At 37.7% G+C, this 27,153-nt stretch overlaps 1 protein-coding gene across 1 annotated transcript in view; it reads left to right on the forward strand.

The window, feature by feature from the left end:
• The first annotated feature begins 8,315 nt into the window (after positions 1-8,315).
• Positions 8,316-27,153, forward strand: part of C5 (complement C5) — a 43,503-nt gene continuing 24,665 nt past the window's right edge. Inside the window, 20 exon segments of the mRNA XM_067541794.1 lie at positions 8,316-8,349; positions 8,352-8,379; positions 9,834-10,026; positions 11,130-11,292; positions 11,951-12,021; positions 13,008-13,099; positions 15,075-15,157; positions 15,372-15,462; positions 15,871-15,976; positions 18,937-19,063; positions 19,422-19,537; positions 19,788-19,988; positions 21,214-21,417; positions 22,552-22,758; positions 22,934-23,083; positions 23,496-23,625; positions 23,982-24,047; positions 24,805-25,005; positions 25,242-25,332; positions 26,545-26,621. Of these exon segments, the coding sequence (XP_067397895.1) occupies positions 8,316-8,349; positions 8,352-8,379; positions 9,834-10,026; positions 11,130-11,292; positions 11,951-12,021; positions 13,008-13,099; positions 15,075-15,157; positions 15,372-15,462; positions 15,871-15,976; positions 18,937-19,063; positions 19,422-19,537; positions 19,788-19,988; positions 21,214-21,417; positions 22,552-22,758; positions 22,934-23,083; positions 23,496-23,625; positions 23,982-24,047; positions 24,805-25,005; positions 25,242-25,332; positions 26,545-26,621 (2,431 nt within the window).

Here is a 27,153-nt window from a genome sequence, read left to right on the forward strand (position 1 = left end):
AGGTATGCCCGGCCTGCTAAGAGGAGATGGTGACCTGGTACTTGAAGTGCCAGTTGACATTGGAGTAGGGGTACGAGAGGGTGATATCTGCCTTCTTCTGGGTGATGTTCTTTGTAGTGATCCTTTCTTCATTGCACAGAATGCAGTCAATCATCTGGCAAAAATCTGTAAGACTAAAATTAAATATTCAAGATATTCATAGTCTGTACATGTGCATAAATGTTACTGAAACTGTTTAGATGCAAACTGAAGTGCTGCATATTTGTTTTATTTAATTATGTTTATGTACTCATTGTTTTGGTATCTATGTGTTTGATATAAATTTTTTTTAAATGCCATATTACACGGCACACAATAAAGAGTAAAAAAAAAATCCTCTCTCTGCCACCCTTATCTAATATAAAAAAAACCTCCTCAGCAACAATCCTTGACAGTAAGATGTATCTTACCCCATTCTCTAATAGCTTGCAAAGTTGGGCCCTGATGAACCAAGATGCAGGAAGAGGAAATTCCTCAGCTGGAGACCCTCCACTCAACACACTACTTCTGCTCCTCAAAAATGGACAGCTAGGGATTATTTACAAATGTATCTTAGCTGATCTCAGCAGTTGTCTTGGGACTTAGGAGCAAAGCCTATGTCTCAAGCCATGTCTTCATTAAGACAAGATGGGTGAGACCAAGACCAAGGGGGTCTTTTATTAGACCAATTTCTGCTGGTGAAAATGACAAACTTTTGAGCTTACACAGAGCTCTTCTTCAGGTCTGGGAAAGGTATTTGGACTGTCACAGCTAAATAGAACGTGGAACAGATTGTTTATCATAAAGGAGTTAACACATATTGCAAGAGACCATTCAAGGTGACGTGGCACCAACATGGCTACAAAAACACTGCAAACATGGACATTTACTGGACATTTTTCCTACAATTTCTCACCACACTACTGCTAGAGTGGCTCCACCAGTGGGAGCACCAGTTTTTAACCATTGGTTCATCTAACCCTGCTCAGAACAGGACTAGCCAATGTAGTGGCTAAATTCTGGGGAGCTGCCAGATCTTTGTCTATAGTAGAGGAACTGCTAGTGGAGCTACATAGGTGGTAGCAATAATGAAAAATTTTAAAGAAAAAAAATAGCATACACAAAGCCTGTTGGATCAAATCCTGGCCCTATTGACATCAATAGGAGTTTTGCCATTTACTTCAATGGGGCCATGATTTCGTCCACTGATTAATGGTTCTGGAAGTACATTGGAAGCCAATGCAGTTAATACTCATGATAGTCTGAAGGCATTTGATTATCTGCTACCTAAATAAAATGCCTTGAATAATAAAATGTTTACTCTAAATTAATTCTATATATTAACTAAAGTTTTTATATATTCTTTCTGTTCATGGAAGCCCATAGACCCACATCTTCACTGTGGAATGATTTTTACAAAATCAAGCCAGGAGGCAAAAGCGCATTTTGGTCCACTCTGCATAAAGCCAAGATAAGAGCATGTGTCTTTTGAAGGCTAATGGCCTTCATTGTGGGTTTTTCTTGCTAGACACAATGTAATCACTCACATAGCACAAAGCTGTGGAGACTTCTTCATTCAGATGGGGGTGATAACTTCCATGATTTTATAAATGTGACTCCGCTGTTCCACCTCAAGACTCCAAAACAGCTACAAATTTGTTCTTCATAGAGAAGAGAGGAATTTAGGCATTTATTTGTTTTATTTTATGAACTAGCATGACATAGTGATGCGATTTTACACTGCCCATCAACATGTCGCCACACCAAAAGCACATCAGTGTAACTTCACATCCCAACACAGCGACTTCATAATCAGCACACCGCTGCACCAGGGAAGCAGTCAGTTCTACACAACACAACTTCACCGTTCCCAGGAACGACACTTTGCAGTGCACTGTGACATGACAGCTGCATGTCCATTCGGCTGTCATCTCACCCACACATTACATAGCACCAGCAACCCCCTTCCTCTTATTCTGAGACTCAGCCAGGGCATCCTCTCACCTGAGGCACTGGGGCAGAAGGTGATGATGGAGGGTCAGGCCCCTCTCACCTGAGGCGCTGGGGGGGGGGGGTGATGATGGGGGTTTGGGCCCCTCTCTCTTGAGGCGCTGGGGGGCGATGATGGGGAGTCGGGCCCTTCTCAGCTGAGGCGCTGGGCGGGCGGTCTCGTTTCAGAGACGGGGGATCCCGGTCCCCAGCCTGGGTAGTTCCCCACGGCTCCGCTTTGATTACCCGGGTTGACATGGTAACGCCTGGGGCAAGCCTGGAGCATAGTAACGCCTGGGGCGAGCCAGGAGCCCTCTTGTGGAGAGACCGACTTCTTCCCGCCTTCCCTGCCCCCCTCCCCAGGCACGACCACGGTTACTGCGCCCGCAGCGAGACTTACGGGGCCGCGGCTCCTTTAAGAGCCCCGCGCTGGAAGCGGAGCCAGCGCCGCCATTTCGGTTCGGTGCTGACAGGAAAGGGGCGGTGCCCGTCACGCCCCTTCCTAACGGCCGCCGCCAACCCCTCGCCTCCCTCCCGCCCCCCATGGAGTAGTGAGGCAACCCCGCCCAGCTCAAGGGGGGGGGCAGAGGCCGGGCCCTCAGTCAGGGGGCGGACACGAGGGGGAGGAGCTAGGGCTTAGCGTACCTCAGCTCAGAGTCAGAGAGACTCGGTCAGGGGCGGGGGGGTCTCTCGCTGAGGTGGCTCGTCGTCCTCTTCTTCCTTGCCCGCACCCCCCCCCCCCCGGCTGTATGTAGGACCCAGGCGTCCGGCTCAGCCGGGCCCGGCCCTGTCACCCTGCCTGAGCTGAAGCAGGCGAACTGAACGCGGCCCGTGCCTGGCTCGGCCAGAGGAGGCTTCGCATCCGGAGGCCCTGCCTGCTCTGGCGCCCCGGCGCGCTGCCAAGGAGCTGGGCCTGCGGGCCACCGCCTGGCCTGTGTCTAGGGCTGCCCTGCCCGGCCCGGTGTGCGGCGCTGAGCGCCCCGCGGCCCGTGTCCGGGGGGAGCGTCGCGTGGGTTCGAGCGGCGGTAACGCGGGGGGGCGAGTCCAGCCACGTTAAGCTGGTGAAGTTGCCGGCGGGTGGATAAAACGCTGGTGGCGGGCGGGTTTGGCTGCGCGTGGGGAGCTAGGGTCCCGGATCGGGGCCTCCCTCCTCGCCCTGCCGAGAAGAGAGGGGTGCGTCTCTCTGGGGTTGTGTCCCCGGTTAGGCAGCGTTACTCCTCCCTTTCCTTGGAAATTGCAGGTGTTACTCAGCCCTTGGGCAAAACGTCTCTCTTGAGCCCGAAACAAGGAGAGTTCTGGAGCGCTTTAAAGACTAACACGTTTAGTTTCAGCAGGCATACGCTTTCGTGAGCAATCTGAGGAAGTGGGCTGAAGCTCAGGAAAGCCTATGCCTGTTGACATTAAATGTGTTAGTCTTTAAAGTGCTACAGGACTCTCCTTGTGTTTGCTGCATGCAGACTAACATGGTGACTCCTCTGGATCTCTTTAGCACAGTATGCCCTGAACAGGGGTGCTGAGGCTCTCCCCATCCCAGAGGGGCGGCATGCATGATAACTGCAGGAATTGCCAACTCCAGTTGTTCAAAAATCAGGCTATGATCATGAGAGCTTTCAAAAATAATACATCTTGTATTCTTTGCCTTCTAGTTTCTGAGTCTCTTGAGTCTGCTCAGTTCGTGTTTTCAAGATTTTCTCTGCAGCAGTGGGGGCAAGACACTTATTTTTGCCAAATGAAAGATGATTCTCCTATATGAAAGGAGCTGGTGCTTTTAAGAAAAAACCCCAAATACCAGGAGATTAAGTAGAGTTAGCAATATGGTTTGCACAGTAGTTTGTGGTATGTTAAGATGGAAGGTGCAATATCAATGTGAAACATTATTAAATACTAGTGGAGTTGGTTGACTGTATAAATCAAAGACAAATATAAACAAATAAAGTACATGTTCTTCATTCAGATAGTCATAGCTTGATAGCTCTCACTCAAATTATTACTTTTTGGATTAATTCATACATTCTTAGTTCATTCATAGAACTGTATGATTGATTATTGGATTTTTTTATATTAATTTATACATATAAAGAACATTTAAAAAATCACATATCTAAGAATAGGAACAAAATAGGTGCACGTATGCATACGTTCTTGTAACTTTCAGTATGTGCAAAGGCCTCAATCCCAGAACTTGTTTTGCTTGCAGAGTTCATTGCAGGATTATGCGACCACTAGGCATGACTTTTAGAGATGATGAGCATCCACAGCTCTAACTGAAGTCAATGGGAAATGCAAGTGCTCAGCACCTTTGAAAATTAGGTCTTGAGGGTCAAATCCTACTCACCTTACTTGCATGAATAGTCTTACTGAAATCAATAGCATTAGTTGTGGGAATAAGGTGAGTGCAGGTTTTGGCCTTAAAAAAGGAAGTTTCTTTGAATTGTTGAGTGAGTGAGATTTTATACGTATTTATACTTCATCAGTATCTTATCCTCTCCTGCTACTTGGATAAAAGAAAGATGTTTTATTCCCATGACTTTTAAAGTTACTTATGAAAAGCAAGTAATTAAGGACCCTATCCTGCAATTTATGGGCTCCTGCATTTCTATCCTGAAGTCACTGAGTCTGTGCATGCAAGATTCTATCTGTGCTGAGCAAATTGCAGTATCAGGCCCTAAATTGCAATCTTGTTTATATAGCAGTATTTAAAATAATCTACATGACTTTTTTTGCATTGGTCTCCAAGTCAGACAGGCATGTGTTTGATTCAATTTAGAGGAAGCATTGGTCCAAAACCAAAAAAAATAGGGGAAAAGAGTATCATTACATTTTACCTTAGATTTAAAAACAAACTTGAGAGATTTAAATGTTTCAAGACAGACCTGTACACATTTGTTCATCAGTGTTTTTTATTGTTATCTACCCATGGGAGTTTGTTTATGGACCAACAAAACTTGTTGTTATTTAGTAATAAATAATACAAACTTTATTTTTGTATAGTAATTGAAAACATAATTTTTAAATATTATCTCCAGTTACAGTTACTCTTGTTGAGGCAAATGTAATTGTAGCATGTTGTACTTTTTATAATTTCATGCACTGATCAGAGATATCTATTGTAAACATCTTTTCCGGTAAATGCTGACTATAGTATTTGTTTAAACTTGCAAAATCTTGCACAACTTTTATCTAGTTTGATTATTTTTTAGACTTTGTTTGCTCAAGTATTGCACACAGATGGACTGGCAAGTAAAGGTTCTCTACCACTTCTTTTACCATAACCATTTAGAATAAATGTCCCCCCTCTTCCCAGCTGCTTAGTTTAGATGTATTTAAAACTTAGGCTCATAGACTTTAAGGCCAGAAGGGACCATCATTATCTAGTCTGACCTGCGCATTATAGGCCACAGAATCTCACCCACCCATCCCTGTAAAGACTCATAATCTCTGACTGAGTCCTCAAATCATGGTTTAAAGACTTCAAGTTACAGAGAATCTACCATTTACTCTAGTTTAAACCTGCAAGTGACCCATGCCCCACACTGCAGAGGAAGGCGAAAGACCCCCAGGGTCTCTGCCAATCTAACCTGAGGAAATATTTCTTCCCAATCCCAAATATGGCAGTCAGTTGGACCCTGAGCATTTATGATTTTATAGTTAGTATGAACAAGGGTAGGGGATCACTTGTGTTGTGCTGGGAGACGTGTTTTGATTTGTTCAGGTGGTGAATGAGGTGTGCACTTAAGTGAAAGATTGTGTGTGTTGGTCATGTTGTGGGTGGTTGTGTTGATTTGTATTAGAGTTCTGGGAGATTTTTGTTGAGTTGTGATGGGAGATTTGTATTGCTTTGTGCAGCTGATGAATATGGGGAATGCACTGTGGTAAGTGGCTATGTGTTTTGGTTTTATTCTGTGTGATAGTAGGATTGTGTGGGTAGTTGTGTTAATTTGTGGCTGGGAGGTTGTGCTGGGGGATTTTATGTTGGCTGTATGGGTGGCAAATTAACCTTTGAAGAATCGTGGCAGTTGTTGGGCCAAGTAAACCATCATCTGTACAGTCTTCTTTTAAATCATGGACTCATTACAACCAATGAAATTGTTGCATGCAAATTAATTGTAGGGAAAGGAAGATGAGTGACTAAGTTACTTCTGAGATCACAGTGGTCTGGAATTGTTGGCATAGATACATGCTTACTGTTTTTATTATACATAGATGGCTGGAATATTTAATTTTTAGGGTTTTGCATCTACCCTGTGACTTCTGTGCAATGAGAGGAGGGAAATCTCTCTGAAACTACTTTATTGTTCCACAGTTCTTGCAACTTGATATATTGAATAGGAAACATGAGACACAAAATGTCCTCAAAATGCTGGGAATAAGACTAAACTTCATTGAGGTGGTCCAACGTAGTTTAGGGCCAAAACACCAAGGTGGCCTCATACATAATGGCTTGAAAGTCACAGTTCAAAGAATTTTTCATGCCCCATGCGTGATAGAACTTTATGAAGAAAAAGGACATACCTATCTGATATACCACTGAGTATTTTTCTAAATTTGTAGAAATTCTATTACACCAACAAGTCCACAGGTAATATAGAAAAGTTAAAAGGGATATCTTCTTCTTTTGGCATTCCAGAAGCAACTGCATCAGTATTTTTCCTCTTGTGGTCCAGCAAGGCTCCTGGCTCCTCAGCCATCACGTCTCTAGGGCAGAGAAATGCATCTCTTTCCCTTCTTGCTGGGGTTTTTCCAAGCTGCACAGCTCCTTACCAACACTGTGATATCCCCAGCAAGACAAGTCAGTATCTCTTGTAGGCTTTCTCTTTGAAGGTTACAAAGAGAGTAACTGCCCACAAGTTGTAGGTTGCAGCTTTTCTAGCCAAGCACATTTATTCTTTAGATAAAAACAATTTTAAAAAAACCTACACACAAGCTAATAAGTTTACCAGAGAACTCTCTCCCTACCCATCTACAGCAAGAGCTCTGATTGCTGTCAGTCCTTCCAACCCTTCCCTGAGAATCAGGTCCTTCCTCTTGGACAGAAGGTCCTGTTCATTTGATGGATCAGAAAGAAGGTCCTGAATCAGTTTAAATTTAGGCTGTTTATCCCAAAGTCCTTTCTTTATCTGTTGGTCTTTACAGAATCCAGTTAAACCAGTATATGCAAGTCTCTCCAGGTGGTGGTACCTCTTGGCAGGTGTTACAACCTGGGTGATTTTAGTTAATCACCAATCACTGTTCTTTGTTCTTGGAGGGCTATGGTACTGCTCCCCCATTACATTTCACTTCCTGGCCTGCAATGATATGTAAACTTAATACAGCAAGATCTCCCAAAGATATTGCAGGAAATTGCCATATCTGTCAGAATCTATACCTTTAGGTTTTAATATTACCAGTGAATAAACTGAACAAACCTGCCTCAAGGCGAGAAGATGATCAAATATGGATAAGTTATTAAACTGGTGATTCATTTGAATCTTTAATTTGTTGATATATATTTATTTTTTGTTAAAGATTGTTTATAGAAAAAGAAGGATGAGAGGATATATGCACTGTTTCTTTACGTTTGTAATAGGAAGCCAGGCAGGAAGGAGGCTAAGGAAATGTCTTCGGCGGGCAGAATCTCTACAGTGAAACTGATAGAGACAGAGTAGCTTTATGGCTGGTACTGTTTCCTTTATTCTAATAAAGTTCATTGTTCAATGTAATCAATTCTTTCCGTAAATCTTCTTCATTGTGTGGCATACCATTCATTTGATTATTATATTCTTGGAAAGGTCAGCAGAATAGGACAATTGATAGTGTTTGTCTACTGTGACAATCAAAAGTAGCTATTGATAATAAATTACTGGAGCTGTGCAGGAACTGGAAACTGTGATTTCCAAATTTGTTTTCATTCCAAATTGAAACATAATGTCAAATTTTGAAATTTCTCACAAAATGAAATTTTAAAAAAATTGTTTCAGGTCAATTGAAACATTTGTATTCTGATTTTGACTTTTTATAATATAAAATAAATTTCTAAACAAAACGTCATTTTTAAATAAAAAATCAAAACATTCCATTCTGAAAATGTTTATAATTATGCACAGATCAAAAGCAGAATCAAGTCCTAAATTAGTTGTGCTGACTTCCTTCAAAGCCATAGGATAGGGAAGAGGGAAATAATATATAGTAAAGCAGCATTTTCAGAGATCTGATGTTAATGATTAATCTTTAGATAAATACAAATATCACAAACTCTCCAGTGAAACAAAAGCCAAATACCTTTTCACCAAAGTTTCACTAGCATCTTTGGTTTCATGCTTGTGCCAATCATGAATACTTTAAGCTTCATTTGTATTTTGGCATTTGTGGAAGAAGTTTGAGTCAGGAGCAAACGTAAGTAAAACACAGTGTGTTTATTGGGAATATTGCTCGATGATAGTAGCCATCAATCAAACGCAATACAAAAGGCATTATATGGGCCTGATTCTGCAATTCTTGATCAGGCAGAACTCTGGATTTGGTTAAGAAAGGACTGCAGAATTAGGCTCTATTTGCAGTCACAAACCAAAGGGATATATTGATCTCTTCATGTGCATTGGTGAATTCTGCATGTGTTGACAGGAGAATGATCTCAGAGAGTTGCAAGTTTTAAATATTTTAAAGATAATGTTTGCCCGACTCTGTAAAGTACATGGAAGTGTATTTCACCACACTATTATTTGTAAGCTGTTGTTTAAATAAGTTTTAAAAAATTATATTATGTAGCACTCATTTGGCCTCTTATAACTACCAAAAAAAATTTAGAAAGTAGTGAATCCAACAGCTTTTTATATTTAAAACAGAGGAGATGACTACTGCACATCCTATTGAATATTTGTTCAACAAACATCAGAAGTATTCTCAGTAAGCAGACTTCCTTTGCTTGCAGCCACTGAATGCTGTATGTGCTGCTTCGGAATGATAGCCATTCCAGTTTAAAAAGAACTGTATGAATTTAGGTGCTGATCCTGCAAAAGTTTATGCACATGTTCAACTTTACTGCCAAGTGTCGTTTCACTGATTTCAACAGGAGTACTCACAGTAGTAAAGTTAATAGTGTGTGTAAGTGTTCACAGGATTGGGGCCTCAGGGTTGAATCCTGCAAACAATAGTTTTTCGCTTGAGTAATACAATTATAATTAATTCATGTGTGTACATTATTCCAGAATTGAACCCAGACACAGCTGGACATACTGTGGTTTGTTTGGAGTTTTTTTGCACCTATTTTACAGGCTATTTTAAATATCTAAATACCTATTGATTTGAAACAAAGATAATTCTAATCAGAATAGTTTTGTTTAACCAGTATACAGTCCACTTTTTCATAGCATTCTGTCACAAAAATAATTTGCATTTAAAAAAAACATTTGCCAGATCAGCCTGCCAAATATTGTTCATATCTATAGTTAATGGAATCTACTGAAATTACCAGATCTTCTGATGGCAAGGATTAGGCTTTGTTTGATAGCAGGGCTGAACTTTAGAATTGTGTCATGACTTTCTTTTTAGGATGAACTAGCTGTGTGCTGTGTTATCAGCATACTGAACTTCCCACAGCCTGGCACCACTGAAGGCGATGGTATCTCTTCATAAATATTGATCTTTTATTGAATCCCCATTTTGTAATTTTTATTTTTTACTATTCAGGAAACATTTTAATAGAAAATGTAAATAAAAATAGAAGTAGATCAAATCTTTAGCCTGTCAGCTTTAACAGTAATCTTTTAAATTAATTTTAAATTAAAATTATCAGTACAAAAGAGACTGACAGTTCCCTGGCCTGTTTCTTTTTAAAAAAATTTGTATAGATACGTCATTACAGCACCAAAGATCTTCCGTGTTGGGGCATCTGAGAAAGTGGTAATTCAAGCTTTTGGATATGAAACTGCATTTCCTGTCAGCATCTCTATCAAAAGTTTTCCAGATAAGCGTACTACTTATGCTTCTGGCCAGGCTCAGTTATCCCCAGCCAACAAATTCCAAGGCTCTGTAACCTTAATGGTATGTATTCAAAACATTTTTTGTCCTCTTTTATGCTTGCATTTGACTGTAAAAATAGGTTGAATTGACTCCACTATGATGAGTTTCCAGTTTCTTTATTTGTGAAGAGCAGCGGTATGATTCTCCAGTTTGTTACACCAATTTTGTGTAAGTTTCATTCTTTTGAAATCATCAGTTATGTAGGTGTAAAACTGGTATAATGGAATAAAGAATCAGGCACCAAAAATAGAAAAATGTACTAACATAATTTTTTTCTTTCTAAGTGACATTTTTCTGTAGTATATTCACGCCCTTTCTTCCATGGGGGCAGTTGTGCACAAGGAGATAAAAACAAGCAAGAAAAAAATGTTGATTCAAGTTTTAATGTAAAAAAAAAAGTTTTAGTATAGGAATAATTGCTCCAAAAGAATACTACTTTATTACTTTAATTATCCATTATGCCTATGGACATACCTCTCAATTGTCTGTTTACTATGCTGATGATCACATCAGTTATCGAAACATGTTCTTTGTTTTCATGGGCCAGACAGACATGTTGTGTCCTATATTTTTGAGTCCTATATTGAACTAATAGTATTAGAAATACTAAATCATCCAACTAATTTAAGCTTTAAAAAGGAAAAGTTAAGGAAGGGAGAAATAATGGAAGTGGACAAAATTGATTAGTTGTGTATTCAGTCTAAGGAAATCTGCTGACTAGTTTAGGGGTGAAATCGTAGTTCGATGAAGTTAGTGGCAAGGCTCCCATTAACTTTGATGTGATCAGGATTTCACCCTTGGAGTGAAATGGAACTTGGATGAGTTATTCACTAACTGTACATTGGTTCGTCTAGTCATTTTACCTCTGGAAGTGGCCACTAAATGGTGCCTCAGAAAAAGGTGAACCCCACTGTAATGCACATGACCATTTATACGTTGTGTACGTGGAGAAGCAATTCCTTCCTGATGCTGGTGTCAATGAATATATTTACTAAATAATTAACAGAATGCTAATTATCATTCAGATATTCTATTAAAAAAAGTGCTGGGGAAAGTCATGGTATGATTATTTTAATATTTACCAATAGTGTTTATTTCTCTCGCCCACCCTTAACCCCTGGCAGATTCAACTGAATGATTTGCCAGGAACAGCGAGTTCAGTCCTGTATGTGTGTCTGGAAGCTAGTTCTTTACATTTTACAAGAGAGAAAAAAATGCCAGTTACCTATAAAAATGGATTTCTCTTTATTCAGACGGACAAACCCATTTATACTCCTGATCAGTCAGGTACAGTAATGCTTTTTTCTTGTTTGGTTTAAAGTTTTAAAGTGAATCAACGTTACCAATGAATTAGGATTTAAATTTACTTTAAACAATCAACCCCATTGCTGGGTATTTACCAATTGCTTACTCTTTAAACAGACCATCTATTTAAACATCAAAATAATAATTTGCAATATATTGGCACTTTATAAACAAATTATTTCTTGCAACATTCCCTCCTTGACTCCCACTCCCCATATCTCACCATGAAGTATTTAACAGATGAGTAAACTGAGGCGCCCAGAAGTGAAAGATCTTTGCTGAAAATATGTTCAGAAATATTATTGAATAAATACTGCATTGAAAAGAAATGAATTGGATTACTATCTTTGTTGAGATTCAGTTTACAACATTCTCCTCCCACAGAAAAATGGAATGCTGGGCTTATGGAAGCTAAAGAACTTATTATGGATTTTGATTATTTAATCTGAAGCAATTGTTAATGCAAAATCTGCCTATTTATGTTAATAACATGAATAAAATGGCTCAATGTATTTCTATAGGGGGTTTCAAACATGCAACAAGAGTTCTCTTTGAATACTAAAGATTTTTAGGAATAAATATCTGTAGAAGTTTAAGGTTATTTGACCTTTTTGAAATTTATTACAAATAATTTTTACAGTGAAAGTCAGAGTTTATTCTTTGAATGAAGAACTGAAGCCAGCCCGAAGAGAAACTGTCTTAACTTTTGTGGTGAGTCTGTTACAATTTAATTTAATATTGACATTTTAGAGACTATAATGAGACCATAGTTTAATGGTAAACTACTCTGTTATGGTATGGAAACCTATTGATCCCCAGATATTTAAAAAAAATTAACGGTGCTGATCAGGGAATTGCTATTACAATTTAATAATCAGCCTTTTGAAAGTCCTAAAAGTGATTAGGCACAGTTGAATTTAGCTTGTAAGTCTTAGCTCAAGATTAGCCTCAGAGTGGAAAACACTGCTAAGGCAAGGATTTGTAGGAGAGTTTTCATTGCATATATAAATTGTTTTCAGTTTTGCCATTTCTTTCAGTTCAAATGCAAAGGAATCAATAGCTCAATATTTACTTTATTGTCATTACCACAGTAATATAACCGTGATAATATTGAGCATCGTGTGATAACTATCTTTTAAATTTGTTTAATTATTGGTGCCTTAGACAGACATTTTGTCAAAGTTTCAAACTCTGGGGAGTTAGTCATTCCAAGTTCACAAGCTTTAGCTCACTAGCTTACTGCTGTTTTAACTTATGAATCACAAATTTCATCAGAGGATTCAATTTCAAAGTTAGGGCATGATCCTGCAAATATTTAAGTACATGATTAACTTTATGCCTGGGAGCAGCCCAAATTAATATCAATAAGGCTGTGTGTGTAAAATTATTCTTATGCATTTGTTTTTTTTCAGAATTAGGTCTTAATTTTATGTGGTTAAAATCTCTAAATGCAACAGACAGGAGTTCTACATGTTAGTGGTTTAGTCTATAAAATTAAGATGCAGTTTCAACATATGAATTGCTTCAGAAAAAGGTTTGTTTTCAGTGCTGTGAAAAGGACAAAATCTGAAAAAAAATGAGCCTGATCATTATCTCGCTGAAGTCATTAAATATTAACTCTCTAAATGTGCCATATAAACATGTGATACTCGATTGTCTATAATTTTTTATTTTTGTTTTTCTGTTTTGATCTAAAGGATCCAGATGGAGTAGAAGTGGATATTATAGAAGAGGAAGACTTTACCGGAGTTGTATCTTTTCCTGACTTCAAGATTCCTTCTAATCCTAAGTAGGCTTATGTTTGTATTAAATGTTACTTATTAGTGCCTTTTCTCGAAGACTTTGAAACTGCATTTTGCTGATGTGGAGGGTACTTGAGTTGCATGGAACTGGAAATTTGTAATCATTATTATTACTATTATTATTTATATGTATTACTGTCGTGCCCAGGAGCCCAGGTCACTGGATCCCAACTGTGCTAGGCACTGTACAAAAAAGACAGTTTTTGCCCCAAAGAGTTTACATACTAAGTATAAAACAAGAGACCACAGATGATGACAGACAGGAGTACAAGGAAATAATGAGACAATGTTGTCTAAATAGACAAGACAGACTGCATGGGAGAAGGCGTGTAACACAAACAGAGTGAACTATGTGATGGCAACAAATGTCATGTTAGATCCATGTTTTTTGGAGTGTGGGTAGGTTTACTTAGAAGAGGATCAGTTAACTGGAAGGGGGAAGAGGGGCAGGTGTGGAGTCTTTGGCATTGTGTATATCAACCATACTATAAAGGCAATAATAGCCATGCTGTCTTATTCCTGTCAGTCAAATCAGAAAGCAATGTAACAGCAGCCATACAGGAGGCTCACTTTCCTGTGTTTCTGGTGTATGGAAAATGTCACAGTGGAAATGGGGAATAGGGAGAAGTGGTAGGTGAAGATATTGATGGATAAAGCTGCAGTTATAGCACGATAATAGGCCTATCATGTTCAAATGCTCAAGAAAAGTAAAACACTATAGACTTCTCCCTGCTCCATAATCAGGCATGTGGTCAAAGACACAACGATTTCCAGGAGGGAGAACTTTTAGATACAAGCAAACAGTGCTAGTTGTAGTTTGAAAGTAAGTGTATGAACATTTAAACAGGGAATTTGTGTTATGTTGTTTTTTCTCTATAATCTTTGCATGTGTGAGGCGGGGTGTAGGGATAGAAAGATATGTGGCAAGATATATTTTTGCAGTTATAAAATTAAAAATGAAAGCCTAATAATTTTTCCTTGAATCCTGTAGGGGGTGCTGCAAGTACACTCGGTTGGCAAAGTGGTACTAGAGGAGATTAAAGCAGTGTTTTATCTGATTTTCTTTCCACTAGAAAAAGTTAACAGTATTTTCAGTCATTTTAAAAAACTGATTTCTCATCCCTATCAGGTGCTGGGTTTCTCATAACACCAGTCATACATCATTTGGCTTGAGGTGATCTAGACCCTAAAGATTTCAGGCACTCCTTTTATGTACTTTATTATTATTATTATTATTATTATTATTATTATTATCATTAGTTTGTTTGTATTGTGTTAGTGTCTGCAAGCCCCAGATATGTACCAGGACCCAACTGGAGTTCTACAAATCCCATTTGGAGGATTTACTTGACCAGTTAACACACATTAAAAATACATCTTTTCCTAACACTCTCAACCATACACACACAGTCTCTCTACAAGAGCTGTTTATTAGTTCAACACACAGACCTTGTCGTCATGAGGAAAAAAGGTGTATTTTTAATATCTCAACCAGCTGCCATGTTAAAACTACAACTTGCCTTGTCTACATTAGTATTTTAACATGTTAAGTAACACATGTTAAAAAATCACATCTTTCCTAATGTCGACCTGGATACAGTTTAACACATACCCTTTGGTACAGCCCCAACTCCTAATGTTTGTTCCAGGATGAAGCGCAAGCATTTGGGGGGTATCCACACAGGCCTTTACAAATATTCCAACTACCTCAAGTTAAATGACAATCACTTTGGACGACAGGATGAGAATTCAACATGACCTTGATTAATTTGTCTGAAATAAACAAGATAGGAATATATATATATATATATGTGCAGCTTTGTACAGGCTGTCCTCTCACAAAAAAACACTCCAAACTGTAGATTATTTATGGAAGCAGTCTCCAGATTAAAATTATTAACATAACTATATGAATGGATGACAAAATTAATTTTCATCTTTAAAATGTCATAATTTGTATAGATACGGTAACTGGAAGATTGAAGCCAAGTACAAGACGAGTTTCACAACTTCTGCTGTGGTACAATTTGAAGTCAAAGAATATGGTAATATATGATAGTTACTGGACTTTTCAATTCTGAATATTAAATAAGAAAATAATAGCCTTATTTTTTCCAATCCTTTTAAGTATGCAATTAAAATCTTTTAAAACAGACATTTGATTCTTTGGACCATTTTCAATTACATCTTTTCATGTTGATATTGCTTAATGTTTAAAATTACATTTAAGTTATGTTTAATTTTCTACTTAATTTTCAGCAATGCCGGGCTTTTTCATCTCCATAGAACCAGAAAAGAACGTAATTAGTTCTGAGAAATTTGAGAAATTCATGATTATTATTAAAGCTAGGTAAGGAGATTTTGTCTGGGCTATAAATATATTTGTCTTTTCTTTACTTCATGTCTATCTACCGGGGCTGAGAGGCAAGGTCCTAGCTGCAGTGTAGATGTACCTGAAAGGTCCTACCATTTTTTTCCCTTTCACTGCCTCCTCAAAAGGTCATATCACTTAGTCCTTTCTGCAGTGGAAGACAAGGGCTTGCACTTTCCTTCTATACTTACCAACAGTGGTTTTGTGTTGGTCAGAAGGGTTTGACAGAGACACACATACAAGACCATCTCTTTCCCATGCCATCTCTTGTTCAGAATCTGATTTCTTATTAAAAATAAGTGCATAACATATTTTATGTTCAGTTTTGCTGCATCCATTGCAATAACAACTTTAAAAGAGTATTTTTATTGTTTTATTGTTCTCAAGCTATTTTTATAACAAGAGGGTCACCAGTGCAGATGTTTATATGCGTTTTGGAATAATTGAAGGAACTGAAAAAAGGATGATGAAAAAAGCAATGCATGTAACTGAGGTAAGAAAGAGAGGACCCATATTTGTTGAGTTCAGGCCTGATCCAATTTCCATTCAAGTCTTTCTGTTGAATTGAATGGGAGTGGGAGTAGGCCTCTGCAAGCCAGTGCAATGGTTTGCACTCCCAGTTATTCAATGTCAGCACATCCATTAAAACCCCCATTATCAGAGGCATAAAACTTCACTTTGGACTGAAACTTAATGGATGATGTCTCAGACAGAAAGCAATTTCAGTTTGGCTCACTTGGCCATTTAAGTAAATAATATGTGGATATAACTTTCCATGAAACAATTTTTACACCGAAGATTAGAAAGTAAATGGAGGAAATTAAACATAGAATTAATTATAATAATAATAAGCATATAACAAGACCTAGACAACTCTAAATGTAGTGGGTGTCCTTTAGAGTCACCATTCTCCCCTAGTTTTACTCTTCCGAAGTTAGTCTAGGTTTTTGGCTCAGGCATTTAATCATGATAAGAATCAATCTCTCCCCTTGGTAAATAAGAATGTTCCCTCTGCATAGATTCATAGATTCCAAGGCCTGAAGGGACAATTGTGATCATCCAATCTGACCTCCTTTAAAACACAGGCCACAGAACTTCCCCAAAATAATTTCTATAACAGATCTTTTAGAAAAATACCTGATCATGATTTAAAAATTATTGGTGATGGAGAATCCACCGTGACCCTTGGTAAGTTGTTCAAAAGATTCATTACCCTCTCTATTAAAAGTGTACATATTATATCCAGTCTAGAGTTGTCTAGTTTCGACTTCCAGCCATTGGATTATGTTATACCTTTCTCTGCTAGAATGAAGAGCCCATTATTAAATTTTTGTTCCCCATGTAGATACTTACAGACAGTAATCGAGTCACCCCTTAACCTTCTCTCAGTTAAGCTAAATACAGTAAGCTCTTTGAGGCATGTTTTCTAATCCTTTAATCATACTCATGGCTCTTTTCTGAACCTTTTCCAATTTGCCAATATCCTTCTTGAATTGTGGGCATCAGAACTGGACATAGTATCCATCAGTGGTCATATCAGTGCCAAATACAGAGGTAAAATAGCCGCTCTCCTCCTACTTGAGATTCCTCTGTTTATGCATCCCAGGATTGCATTAGCTCTTTTGGCCACAATATCAAAATGAGAGCTCATGTTCAGCTGATTAACCATCACAGCTCCCAACTCCCAAATCTTTTTCAGAGCCACTGCTTCCCATTATATAAGCCACTGCTTCCCTCATTATATAAGTGTGACCTACATCCTTTGTTCCTAGATGTATACATTTACATTTTGCTGTATTAAAACACATATTGTTTGCTTATGCCATGTTTGCCAGGAGATCCAGATCTTTCTGAATTAGGGACCTGTCCTCTTCATTATTTACCACTCCCCCAATTTTTGTTTCATCTGCAAAATTTATCAGTGATGATATTATGTTTTCTTGCAGGTCGTTGATAAAAAATGTAAGTTGGGTTGGGCCAAGAACTGATCCATGAGGGACCACCCTGGAAACACACCCATTTGATGATGATTCCATTTCTTATAGCTGCCTTCACGTCCCCTCTAAACTAGATTGGTTTTTTAACCAACATGGCCTTTTGTGTAATTATGGCTTTTTAGCCATCCAGTAAGACGTCCTTCAGTGATTACCAATTGTGCATTTTTTTTATTAAATTCTTCCTCTCAATTTACTTGGCTCAAAATTGTTTTCAATTTTGTGAAATTGGCCCTACGAAAGCACCAAGTATATATATTACTGATCTAGACTTCATTCTGCTTTCACATTATGAATGTGATCTAGTCATGATCACTTGTATCTAAGCTATCACTATTTTTTAGTTCTATGATCAGTTTCTCTTTATCTGTTAGGGCAAGGTCTAATAAACTCCCCCATTTGACAGCAACACTTTTTGAGTTAGGAAGTTGACATCTCTTATGTTTTAAATTTTCAAGGATGTTTTACTACTGGTAGCATAGGACCTCTAACATACGTCATTCAGACTGGAGTCCCCTGTGATCACGCAGCTTTTTTTCCTAAACATAGTAAGGTTCATAAAGAGGTGGCAGCCATGAACTAATACCCTATCTTGTGCTTTATCTGTTAAGACATTGCTCCATAAGTGTTCCAGATCATTTTCTTCTTAGTTATCAGTGACTCGAAAACAGGTAATGCCATTTTTGACCTAGAGTGCCACTCTCCCTCCCCCTTTGTCCGCTTGATCCTAAATAGGTTATAACCATTGATTGTAATGTTCCAGTCATGCAAATCATCTTATCAGGTTTCAGTTATATCAACTAGACTGAGTTTATACTCATAAATGAGCAATTCCAATTCTTCTTGTTTGTTCCCAGGCTCCTAGCACCGGTGTTAGAGGCAATTCACAAATTTTTTCTCTTCATGTCTGTTTGTTCCTTGATTAATTTTGTTCTCAATATCTTGATTTTTGTGCCGAGTGCTCATATCTTCCCTCATTTTATTAGTTTAACCCCCTCCTGCCTACTCTGGCCAGCCTGTCCCTGAAGAGATTGATCCTCCTCCTGCTGAGGTGGAGGCCTTCCAAATTATACTGCCTCCTCTCCCCATTGAAGGTGGAGCAGCGTTCCACAATACCAAAACCCTCTACCACTTACCTAGTTAGTGGTTCACTTAGAGAATCTTCTGCCTTCTTTCTTTGTTCATGGGACAGGAATGATCTTAGAGAAGATCACTTGGACTCTTAGTTCTTGCGGGTTCCGGGGACACAACTCGAAACACATGCTATTGCTTGGTTAATTTTTGGGGGAGCAAACTCTGTTCTCCTTCATTAGAATTGCTTATCCTTGGTATCTGCTGTAAATAGATTTTGTGCATGTTCACATCTGAGACAGAAATGGTATACCATGTCTTTGGAGATTATTTTTATACAATGAACAGTATCATAATTTATTTATCCTTTTCTTTGTTTTATTCCCAGATAGTTGATGGAGTTGCAGAGATCAATTTTAACAGTAAAAAGGCAGTTAATGAAATAGGCTACCAAAGCCTAGAAGAGTTAGATGGGTCACACTTGTATATTGCTGTAACAGTGCTGGAATCTACAGGTAGGGATTTTGGTTTTTGTTGTCCCTCATTTGAATATACTTATGTGCATGTCTGAATAAAATACATTAGACATAATTCCTGGCCTAAGACTTTCTTTTGTGTTCAGAAATCCCCCTTACCAAAAAGGATACAAGAAGGATGACTTAACATCACCAGCACAATGTTACATGTTTTTTTTAAAAGCTTTGGTATTTTTTATTTCATTTCATATTGGTAAAAGTTTGATCCTTGAGTGTAAAGACTGAGGCTTGAGAATAAAAACTGGCGTGGGTTGCCTGAAATAGGGATTTTGAATGCAAAAGTTGAAAATGGGATCTCTGAAAGACACTTCTCAGAATAAATATAATTTTTTGTTAGGTGGACTTAGTGAAGAAAGTGAATTTGCTGGAGTCAGATATGCCCTGTCTCCCTACAAACTGAATTTGGTTGCTACTCCTCTCTTTGTGAAGCCTGGGCTTCCATTCTTCATCAAGGTTAGTTAACACAAGCAGTATTGTTGCATGCTATAACATATAATCATGTTTTCCTTATGCCTATTATTTGAGATCTGCCTGCCCCAATCACTCTCTTGATTTCCACACATCTATTCCATTTTGATTCCATTGTTCTTGTGGAAGTACTGTGACAGCTGAACAGACTGTTTCTGCCATGGTGCTCATGCTCACATTTAAAGAATGATTTGATAGCATTTTTATAGCAAATATTATCTGTTCTGATGAACAGGTACAGGTAAAGGATACATTGGACCAACCTGTTGGAAACCTTCCTGTAATTCTCAGTGCAAATGTATTTGATGAAGAAATGGATTCAACTACGTTGATTCCAGAAGGCTCAGATGCTGGGGAAAGACAGACAAGCATGAATGACGGAACTGCTTTATTTGTGGTTAATATTCCATCTACTAGCAAAGAACTGAAATTTCACGTGAGTTAAATTCTTCTGCCTCCTGTATTTCTTGCACAGTATTTACTCTCTGACTGCTGCAACACAGATGGGAAGATTTTACACATGAAGCCAGTGGATTAGAAAATTTGTCAATTTTATAATCTAACAATGGGATTCTGATAAATATTCAATATTACCAACTACGACCGCTCTAAAGCAAAGTTGTGTATATTAAACTATTTTGAAACTAATTCCTTGCTGACAACAGTGGGGGGGTGAGGGGGGGGAAAGTTGTGATTAGTTGTGATAAGCAATTCATTTGGATTTTTTAAATTTTAAAAGTTTAACAATAAAAATCTTGGAAGTGCTTTTCTCATTTTGGAGTCATCTGATCAAAATGACAGTAGATTTCAGTATGTTATTGACCTTTTTCTCTTTGCTTATATGTATACATACATATAAATCTTTATTGCTGGTTTTTTGTTTCTTTTTACTTTATTTGGGTTTAAAACTTTTATAAAAGAAAATATGAAATGGTTGAAGCTGATTTGTGTGTATATTAAAGATAATCTCTAATTCAAAAGGTTCAGTTCGTATGAACACCCAAAAGTTCAGATACTGGTATATCAACCAATGTATATCAATCAATTTCTCATGGTCTAGAAATTATTCAAAGCAGGCTTCCTTGTAGAATTTCTATTTGTTCGTTGTTCTGGCCATCTCAAACAGATGGAGAAAATCATTTGTGATGGTATTTTGGGATTTCAGCTTCCTTCTTAAACCAGCCAAAAGTTTCAGCCAAAAGCTTGAGTTGACTGTCATTTTATCAGAACCATTTAATCCACCTCATCTACATATTGTATTACATTTTAATATTTATTTAATAGGAGGAAGTATAATTTCATAATTAAAGAATGCATTTGGAAGTCAGCATGCCTGACTTCTGATCCTTCCTTTATCACTGACTCAAGAGCTATGGGTGCTTAGCACTCGTGAAATCAGGCCATGAGCCTCTTTTGAACTCTGGTTACCTGTCTATAAAATGATTTTAATAATTCCTAACTCACAGGGTTATTATGGGGTTACTTGATTAATTAGAGTTTTTAGATCCTGGATGAAAGGCATTGTACAAAACATCAGAATATTTGTTGGTATTAAATCTTCCTATGCTCTTAATATAATTTTATAACATAATATAATTTATATAGTATATTATATAATATAATTATTTATATTTATTTTATATATAATTATTTATATATAGGTAAAAACTGCAGATGCAAGTCTATCAGAAGAAAATCAGGCAATTGAAGACTATGTCGCAAAAGCATACTCATCTCTCAAGAAAAGCTATTTATACATTGACTGGGCTTCAAACTATAAACTACTACATGTAGGGGATTATATGAGCATTAAAGTGTATCCACATAGCCACTATATTCATAAAATACATCGCTACAGCTATTTGGTAAGTAACAGATGTACTTTCATATTAAAACTTTGTTTTGTAATTTATGGGTACACATCACCACCACCAGAGATGGAAGTCCTATATTTAACTGTAGAATAGGTTTTGTTCAGACAGCAACACAAACTTACCCCCACTGCTCCTATATTATACCTCAATCTTGACATGGAGAGAAAACTTGTAAAGGTGAGAAGAAAAATCAGTCTGCATTTGTAACAGCATTGTGTTAATTACTTGTCAGCAGCCTCAAGTATCTGTTGAGTCTGTTATGAAGTCAGTCTCCCACAGAACTCCTACATTTCAAAGAATGGCACCATCAGATAGGATATGCAGCAGTGGTCAGCAGCAAAGGACATGTAGACCTGATTTTTTGTTGTTGTTGATAGTTTCCTGATTAAAGACCCTCATTCAGCATAACACTAAAACGCGTGCTTGCTTCACTTTGAAGTCATACACTCACATAGGGAAATTGTTCATGATCCCAGCTGCAAGAATCTTCTAGGGAGTGCTGTGTGTGAATATGTGTGGCAGTGCATATCTACTTCTAATTGGAAATAGGGAGTTATGTCCTTTTTCCTGCACTGGTCTAAATTTGGTCCATTGTATAGGGGAAGATTAACTTTCCCACATTGCCAGCAAACAATAGGCATATTAGACTAAAACAAAATTTCAGGTACACTGCTACATTGATTTGTATCTAAGGGCTTATAGGATGATGTACAGAATGAAAAATTGCTACTTTCACTTATACTAGAATCTGTTCATATTGAAACAAACAATACTATTTCAATTGACAGCTCTTTTACATTAATTTAAGAAAGTTTACATTAAACATTTCAAATGTTTTATTCTTAATATGCTCTGAATTCAAGATAAAGTTGCCTGTTTCACTTTGTGTGAGGCTTAATTAGTGTTTACAAAGTGATTTGAGTTCCATGGAAAAATCAACACAGAAGAGCAAAAGTATTTGTAAAAGGAAGATTTAACTTTTTAAATTTCCTTTTTGTTATTTTTCACCAGTTAAGATATACAAATGGTGTATTATCTGCAATGTGTCTCTTTGACAAAGTGGTTTTCTAGGGAGTCAGGAACACTTGCTGGGGCTTCTTCTTTTTTTTCTTTTCCACCTTACAGATATTATCCAAAGGGAAAATAATAGCTTTTGGAACTCAAGAGAGGATGAGCTCAGATTATGAAAATCTAAGCTTTCAGCTAACCCAAGAAATGGTTCCTTCAGCCCGTCTCCTTGTCTACTACATTGTCACTGGAGAGGGAACTGCAGAATTAGTAGCTGATTCAGTTTGGCTGAATATAGAACAGAAGTGTGGAAATAGCCTCAAGGTAAGTATTATGAATCTTTGTATTGTTCCATAAACATTCTAGAGTTAAGTGGTGTGCTCATTTTATGAACAAATTTCTACTCTCAGAACTGCAGATTCTCTAATATTTTCCCAAAATGTTAGTGTCAACCTTCAATTTTTTTTTTTAATAACCCAAATTTGTTTTCCTTTTATAGGTTCAGTTATTATCAAAAGAAGAGTCATATAAGCCGGGCAAGGTTATATCAATTAACATGAATACTCAGTTCAGTTCTTTTGTTGCTTTGTCGTCTATGGACAAGGCAATATATGGAGTCACTGGAACAAGAAAGAGGCCTATGGATAGAGTTAAGTAATAAGCACAAAATATAGAGGTTGTCTAAAAGTTGGTGTTGTGTTGCATGCATTCAGAAGGCTTAATGATGGGATTTATATCCAGTGGAGGTCCCAATTAAGGTGGAACAGATTGTTTACCACATTGTATTTGGCTCTGACACTGTGAGTAACAGTCCTAGCCCTGTCTAAGTTTGAAAGCTTGTCTCTCTCACCAACAGATGTTGGGCTAGTAAAACATATTACCTCACTCACCTTGTCTCTCTAATATCCTGGGCCTGACATGGCTATAATGACACTGCATACAATGTATTTCTGTATCATCTACTGGCTAAATAACTTATTAATGCTCCCAGGTTCATAATGCTTCCATCGGTCATATATTTTCCACATTAAAATGAGCCCCTGACTTACTTTTTTCTACAGGTACTGCTAGATTTGGAAAAGAGTGACCTTGGATGTGGTGCTGGAGGAGGACAGAACAATGTTGATGTATTCCGATTAGCTGGGCTTACGTTTCTAACCAATGCTAATGCAGATGACTCTAAAGTATCAGGTACTTATCCTGTACACATGAGAGTTCAGATCTGTTTTTCTGTATGGCTTGTAGCATAGCTCACAGTTATTGTGTTGGAGCTTAATTATATAATAAGGAAGAACAATGTTGGAATTGTTGTCTCACAGCTATGCATGTGCTAAGGATTGTAATTATGGTAAAAAATACATACCTTAGATTCTAGGGCGTAGAGTGCCTTATTGTAATTAAAAATGAACTGAAGTTATAAACAAAACACAAAAACTTCCCAAATTCACAGATCAATCTTATAATATACTTTTACTAGTTTATTTTAAAGCTGAGATGAGTTAGTGGAAAAAATATTATAACATGTTCTTGTTTTTTTTTTAAAACAGATGAAAGTTGTAAAGCAATTGTAAGACCTAGAAGATCCACCTTTGAAGAGGAAATACAAAAGACAGGTGCTCCAGAAGTTTTGTTTGAATGTATGGAAAAAAGAGGCTGTACATTAGGAATTAGAAATATGAAAGTTTAAATTTTGAGGGTGCACTCTCAGTGCTGCTAAGAGCTAGATTGCAATGTCATTTTCCAGATTTGTCAGGGGACCCAATTCAGCAAAGCTCTTAAACACGTGTAACTTGAAGTCAGTGGAACTTAAGCGCATTGTTAAAATTAAGCAATTGCTTAAGTTCCTTACTGAATCATGGCCACCGTACAAATTAACAGCATGGCAATCTGTCCCAACTTTGACCCCACTCATAGGGATAGAAGAGTGCTTTTGTCCTTATGGCCTTTAAATTCTCGGCGTCTGTGCTCACAAGTGTGCCAGTTGTACAGGTGGCATTTCTAATATGGATACTATCCATTAATGACTGGACTGAGTCCACCAATTCATGCAAAATAGGCCTTGAGAGGGAGCAAAACGTGGTTATAGTTTTTGTGGCTGACTTTTTCTTTAAAAATGTCTTTTACTTCCTATTCCTTATTTATTTTAAAATTTTGATTCAGGGTAATAGTAATTTGAAGAGGTCACTTTGAACATGGGGATTTAAAAAATGACAAATTTAATTTCTTCCTGAAAACTATATCTTTATCATGGTTGTACATGATTGCCTGAATGATTGAAAATTCACTTCAGTATGACTAGTTACAGCCGTCCCTTTAAACATATTTTATCTCAAGGGTGGGATTATATAATATATCTTATTATTATTTCAGCATCCAAATATGTGAATTTAGAAATCCGGAAGTGCTGTATGGCTGGAGTAAAAGAATCTCCACTCAAGGAGACTTGTGATCAGAGAGTTGAACGTATTAAGAGTATTCTTAAGTGCAAAAAAGCATTCAAGGATTGCTGTGTATTTGCAACAAAACTACGGGAGAACGAGACCCATAAAGTTTTAATATTGGCAAGAATGCGTAAGTTTCAAATGTCATCTCTGACTGTATGCATACATTTATGTGGATGTATATGGATGTGTTAGGATAATGACAACCTGTTGTAAGAACATTAAACCCCTTTTTTTTTTATTTAACAAAAACAGAAGCACAAATTCTAGGCTGGAGGATCTCAAAAGTAAAAAACAGCGATTTTGAGATTGTGTGTGGAAAGCCTTGGGAATCTCTGAATTGCTTTATTTGTTTCTCTTTTTCAGAATTCGAGGCTGTCCTGGAACTGGACAAGCCAGAGGTTCGAAGCTACTTTCCTGAAAGCTGGTTATGGGAAGTCCACCAAGTTCCTCCAGGGTACTATAGTCTGAACCATTTAATGTCATTTGATTTACAAGAGCTCAGCTGTTGCCCAGAACCAAAGGGACCCCGTTTTCTAAACTAGGATATCCATCTCTTATTGAAAGCCTTTCACAATACAGCGAAAGAAACGCTAAGTGACTCCCCTGCTGCTGACCAAGAGAAGTGGACAATCGTTATGTGTACACTGCACGTGAAGGTGTAATTGAAGCATGGGTACCCATGACCATACTAGCTAGATTAAAACTAGCACAGGTATGCCTGCCCATGCTACAATCACGCTTTCACTTGCAGGGTGGACATATCATCAGTGGAAAGAGTTCATGTTGGCTCACAAGGAGGCAAATACCTTCACTCTGAATTTGCAGGGTTTTATTTGACTGACTATTTTTTTAAAGAGAGTTTTTTGGTTATCCTGCCCTTCTCTCATGAGTTGAATTGTTTGATCGTTTTTTATAATTGAATTTTTATTCCATTTTTAAAAAATATTGTTAAGAGAACATTAGTTTAAAAACAAAGAACTCCGAAGTTAGGAAATGCAAGAATTAAGGTAATCTGTGCAATTTGAATTCTATTCTCTTGTGCGTATGCATTATGATACTGTCCTTAACCATATGAACTGTAGGCTGCTGGCCTGTCTCCCCACTCCAGAATACCAACACAAAGCTATTCCCCTGACCAAAATAGGCTGCTGGGGCCCAGAGGTGTTTCCCTGTATGTTTCTCCATTCAGTGCCAGCCAGTGACATCACCCTACTTTCCACAGCTCCTCTCCCCAACTGAGCCACTTGCTACCTTTTATATTCACTTGATCAGTCTCAGCTGGAAGGTAGATGATGAATCACAGGTGAGGCTAGGCCCACTCCCCTTGACATTTTTTCCTATTTTGTCCCTGTGCCAGAAACTGACCTCTTATTCCCAGAGTGTCAGACCCCCGCTCTCTTTTTATTCATATTACTCTTAAAAACTCACTGATTTCTGCAAGATCAACCAATACCAAGCTTAATCGGAGAAAAATGGGTTCAATGTTCTAAGTCAAAACTATAGCTAGTCTGTACGTTTTACTTGAATCTTAAACCCTACAAACTCCCCTGGGCAGAAGTGCTCTTTATCTGTATGTTGTACAGTGCTAAGACAATTATTGGTATTAACAAATTAATAATAATAATTTATAAAATGTACTAATTGTCAAAAAACATTTGTAATATAGATCAAAGGCCCTTTCACTGACTTTGCCTGATTCTCTGACTACATGGGAAATACAAGGTGTTGGCATTTCAGATAAAGGTAAGCATTGAGACCTCACTACTGGTAACCAAAATAATTAGGGAGCTTTTGTATTTAGTTTTCTTTTGCAAGACATTTTCCTTCATCATTAATATATAACTTAGCTGAATATTACCCCTTGACCATCAGTATCATGGTAAAACTGCCTAGAAGCCTGGAATGCTGAAGGCATCCTGGCCTATCTGATAAATGGCCTTCATTTTTGCCTCTCCAGATATCTTTTGGAATGCCAGGAACAGAAACTAATATTATGTATTATTAGAAAGAGAGTGTTGTTCTTTAGCCCTGTTGGCTTATGAAATATCATACATTAAAATCACCACATTTTGATTACCTTCTTGTATTTTTACTCTTTGTTTAATTCTGGCTTGATTTTACCACTGTCTGTAAAACTGTAAGCACCAGAATCAATTTTATACATCATCTGAAAACTTCTAATCCTATTTGTCAACTGGAATAAAGCATCAACCTTTGATGCTAGGAATTTGTGAGAATCTTGAATGCAAAAACATCATGGAAATTACTTTTGTGT

This window comes from Emydura macquarii, unplaced genomic scaffold (genome assembly GCF_026122565.2).
Source record: "Emydura macquarii macquarii isolate MOO-44397 ecotype Brisbane River unplaced genomic scaffold, CSIRO-AGI_Emac_v2 contig_691, whole genome shotgun sequence".
Taxonomy (NCBI): Eukaryota; Metazoa; Chordata; order Testudines; family Chelidae; genus Emydura; species Emydura macquarii.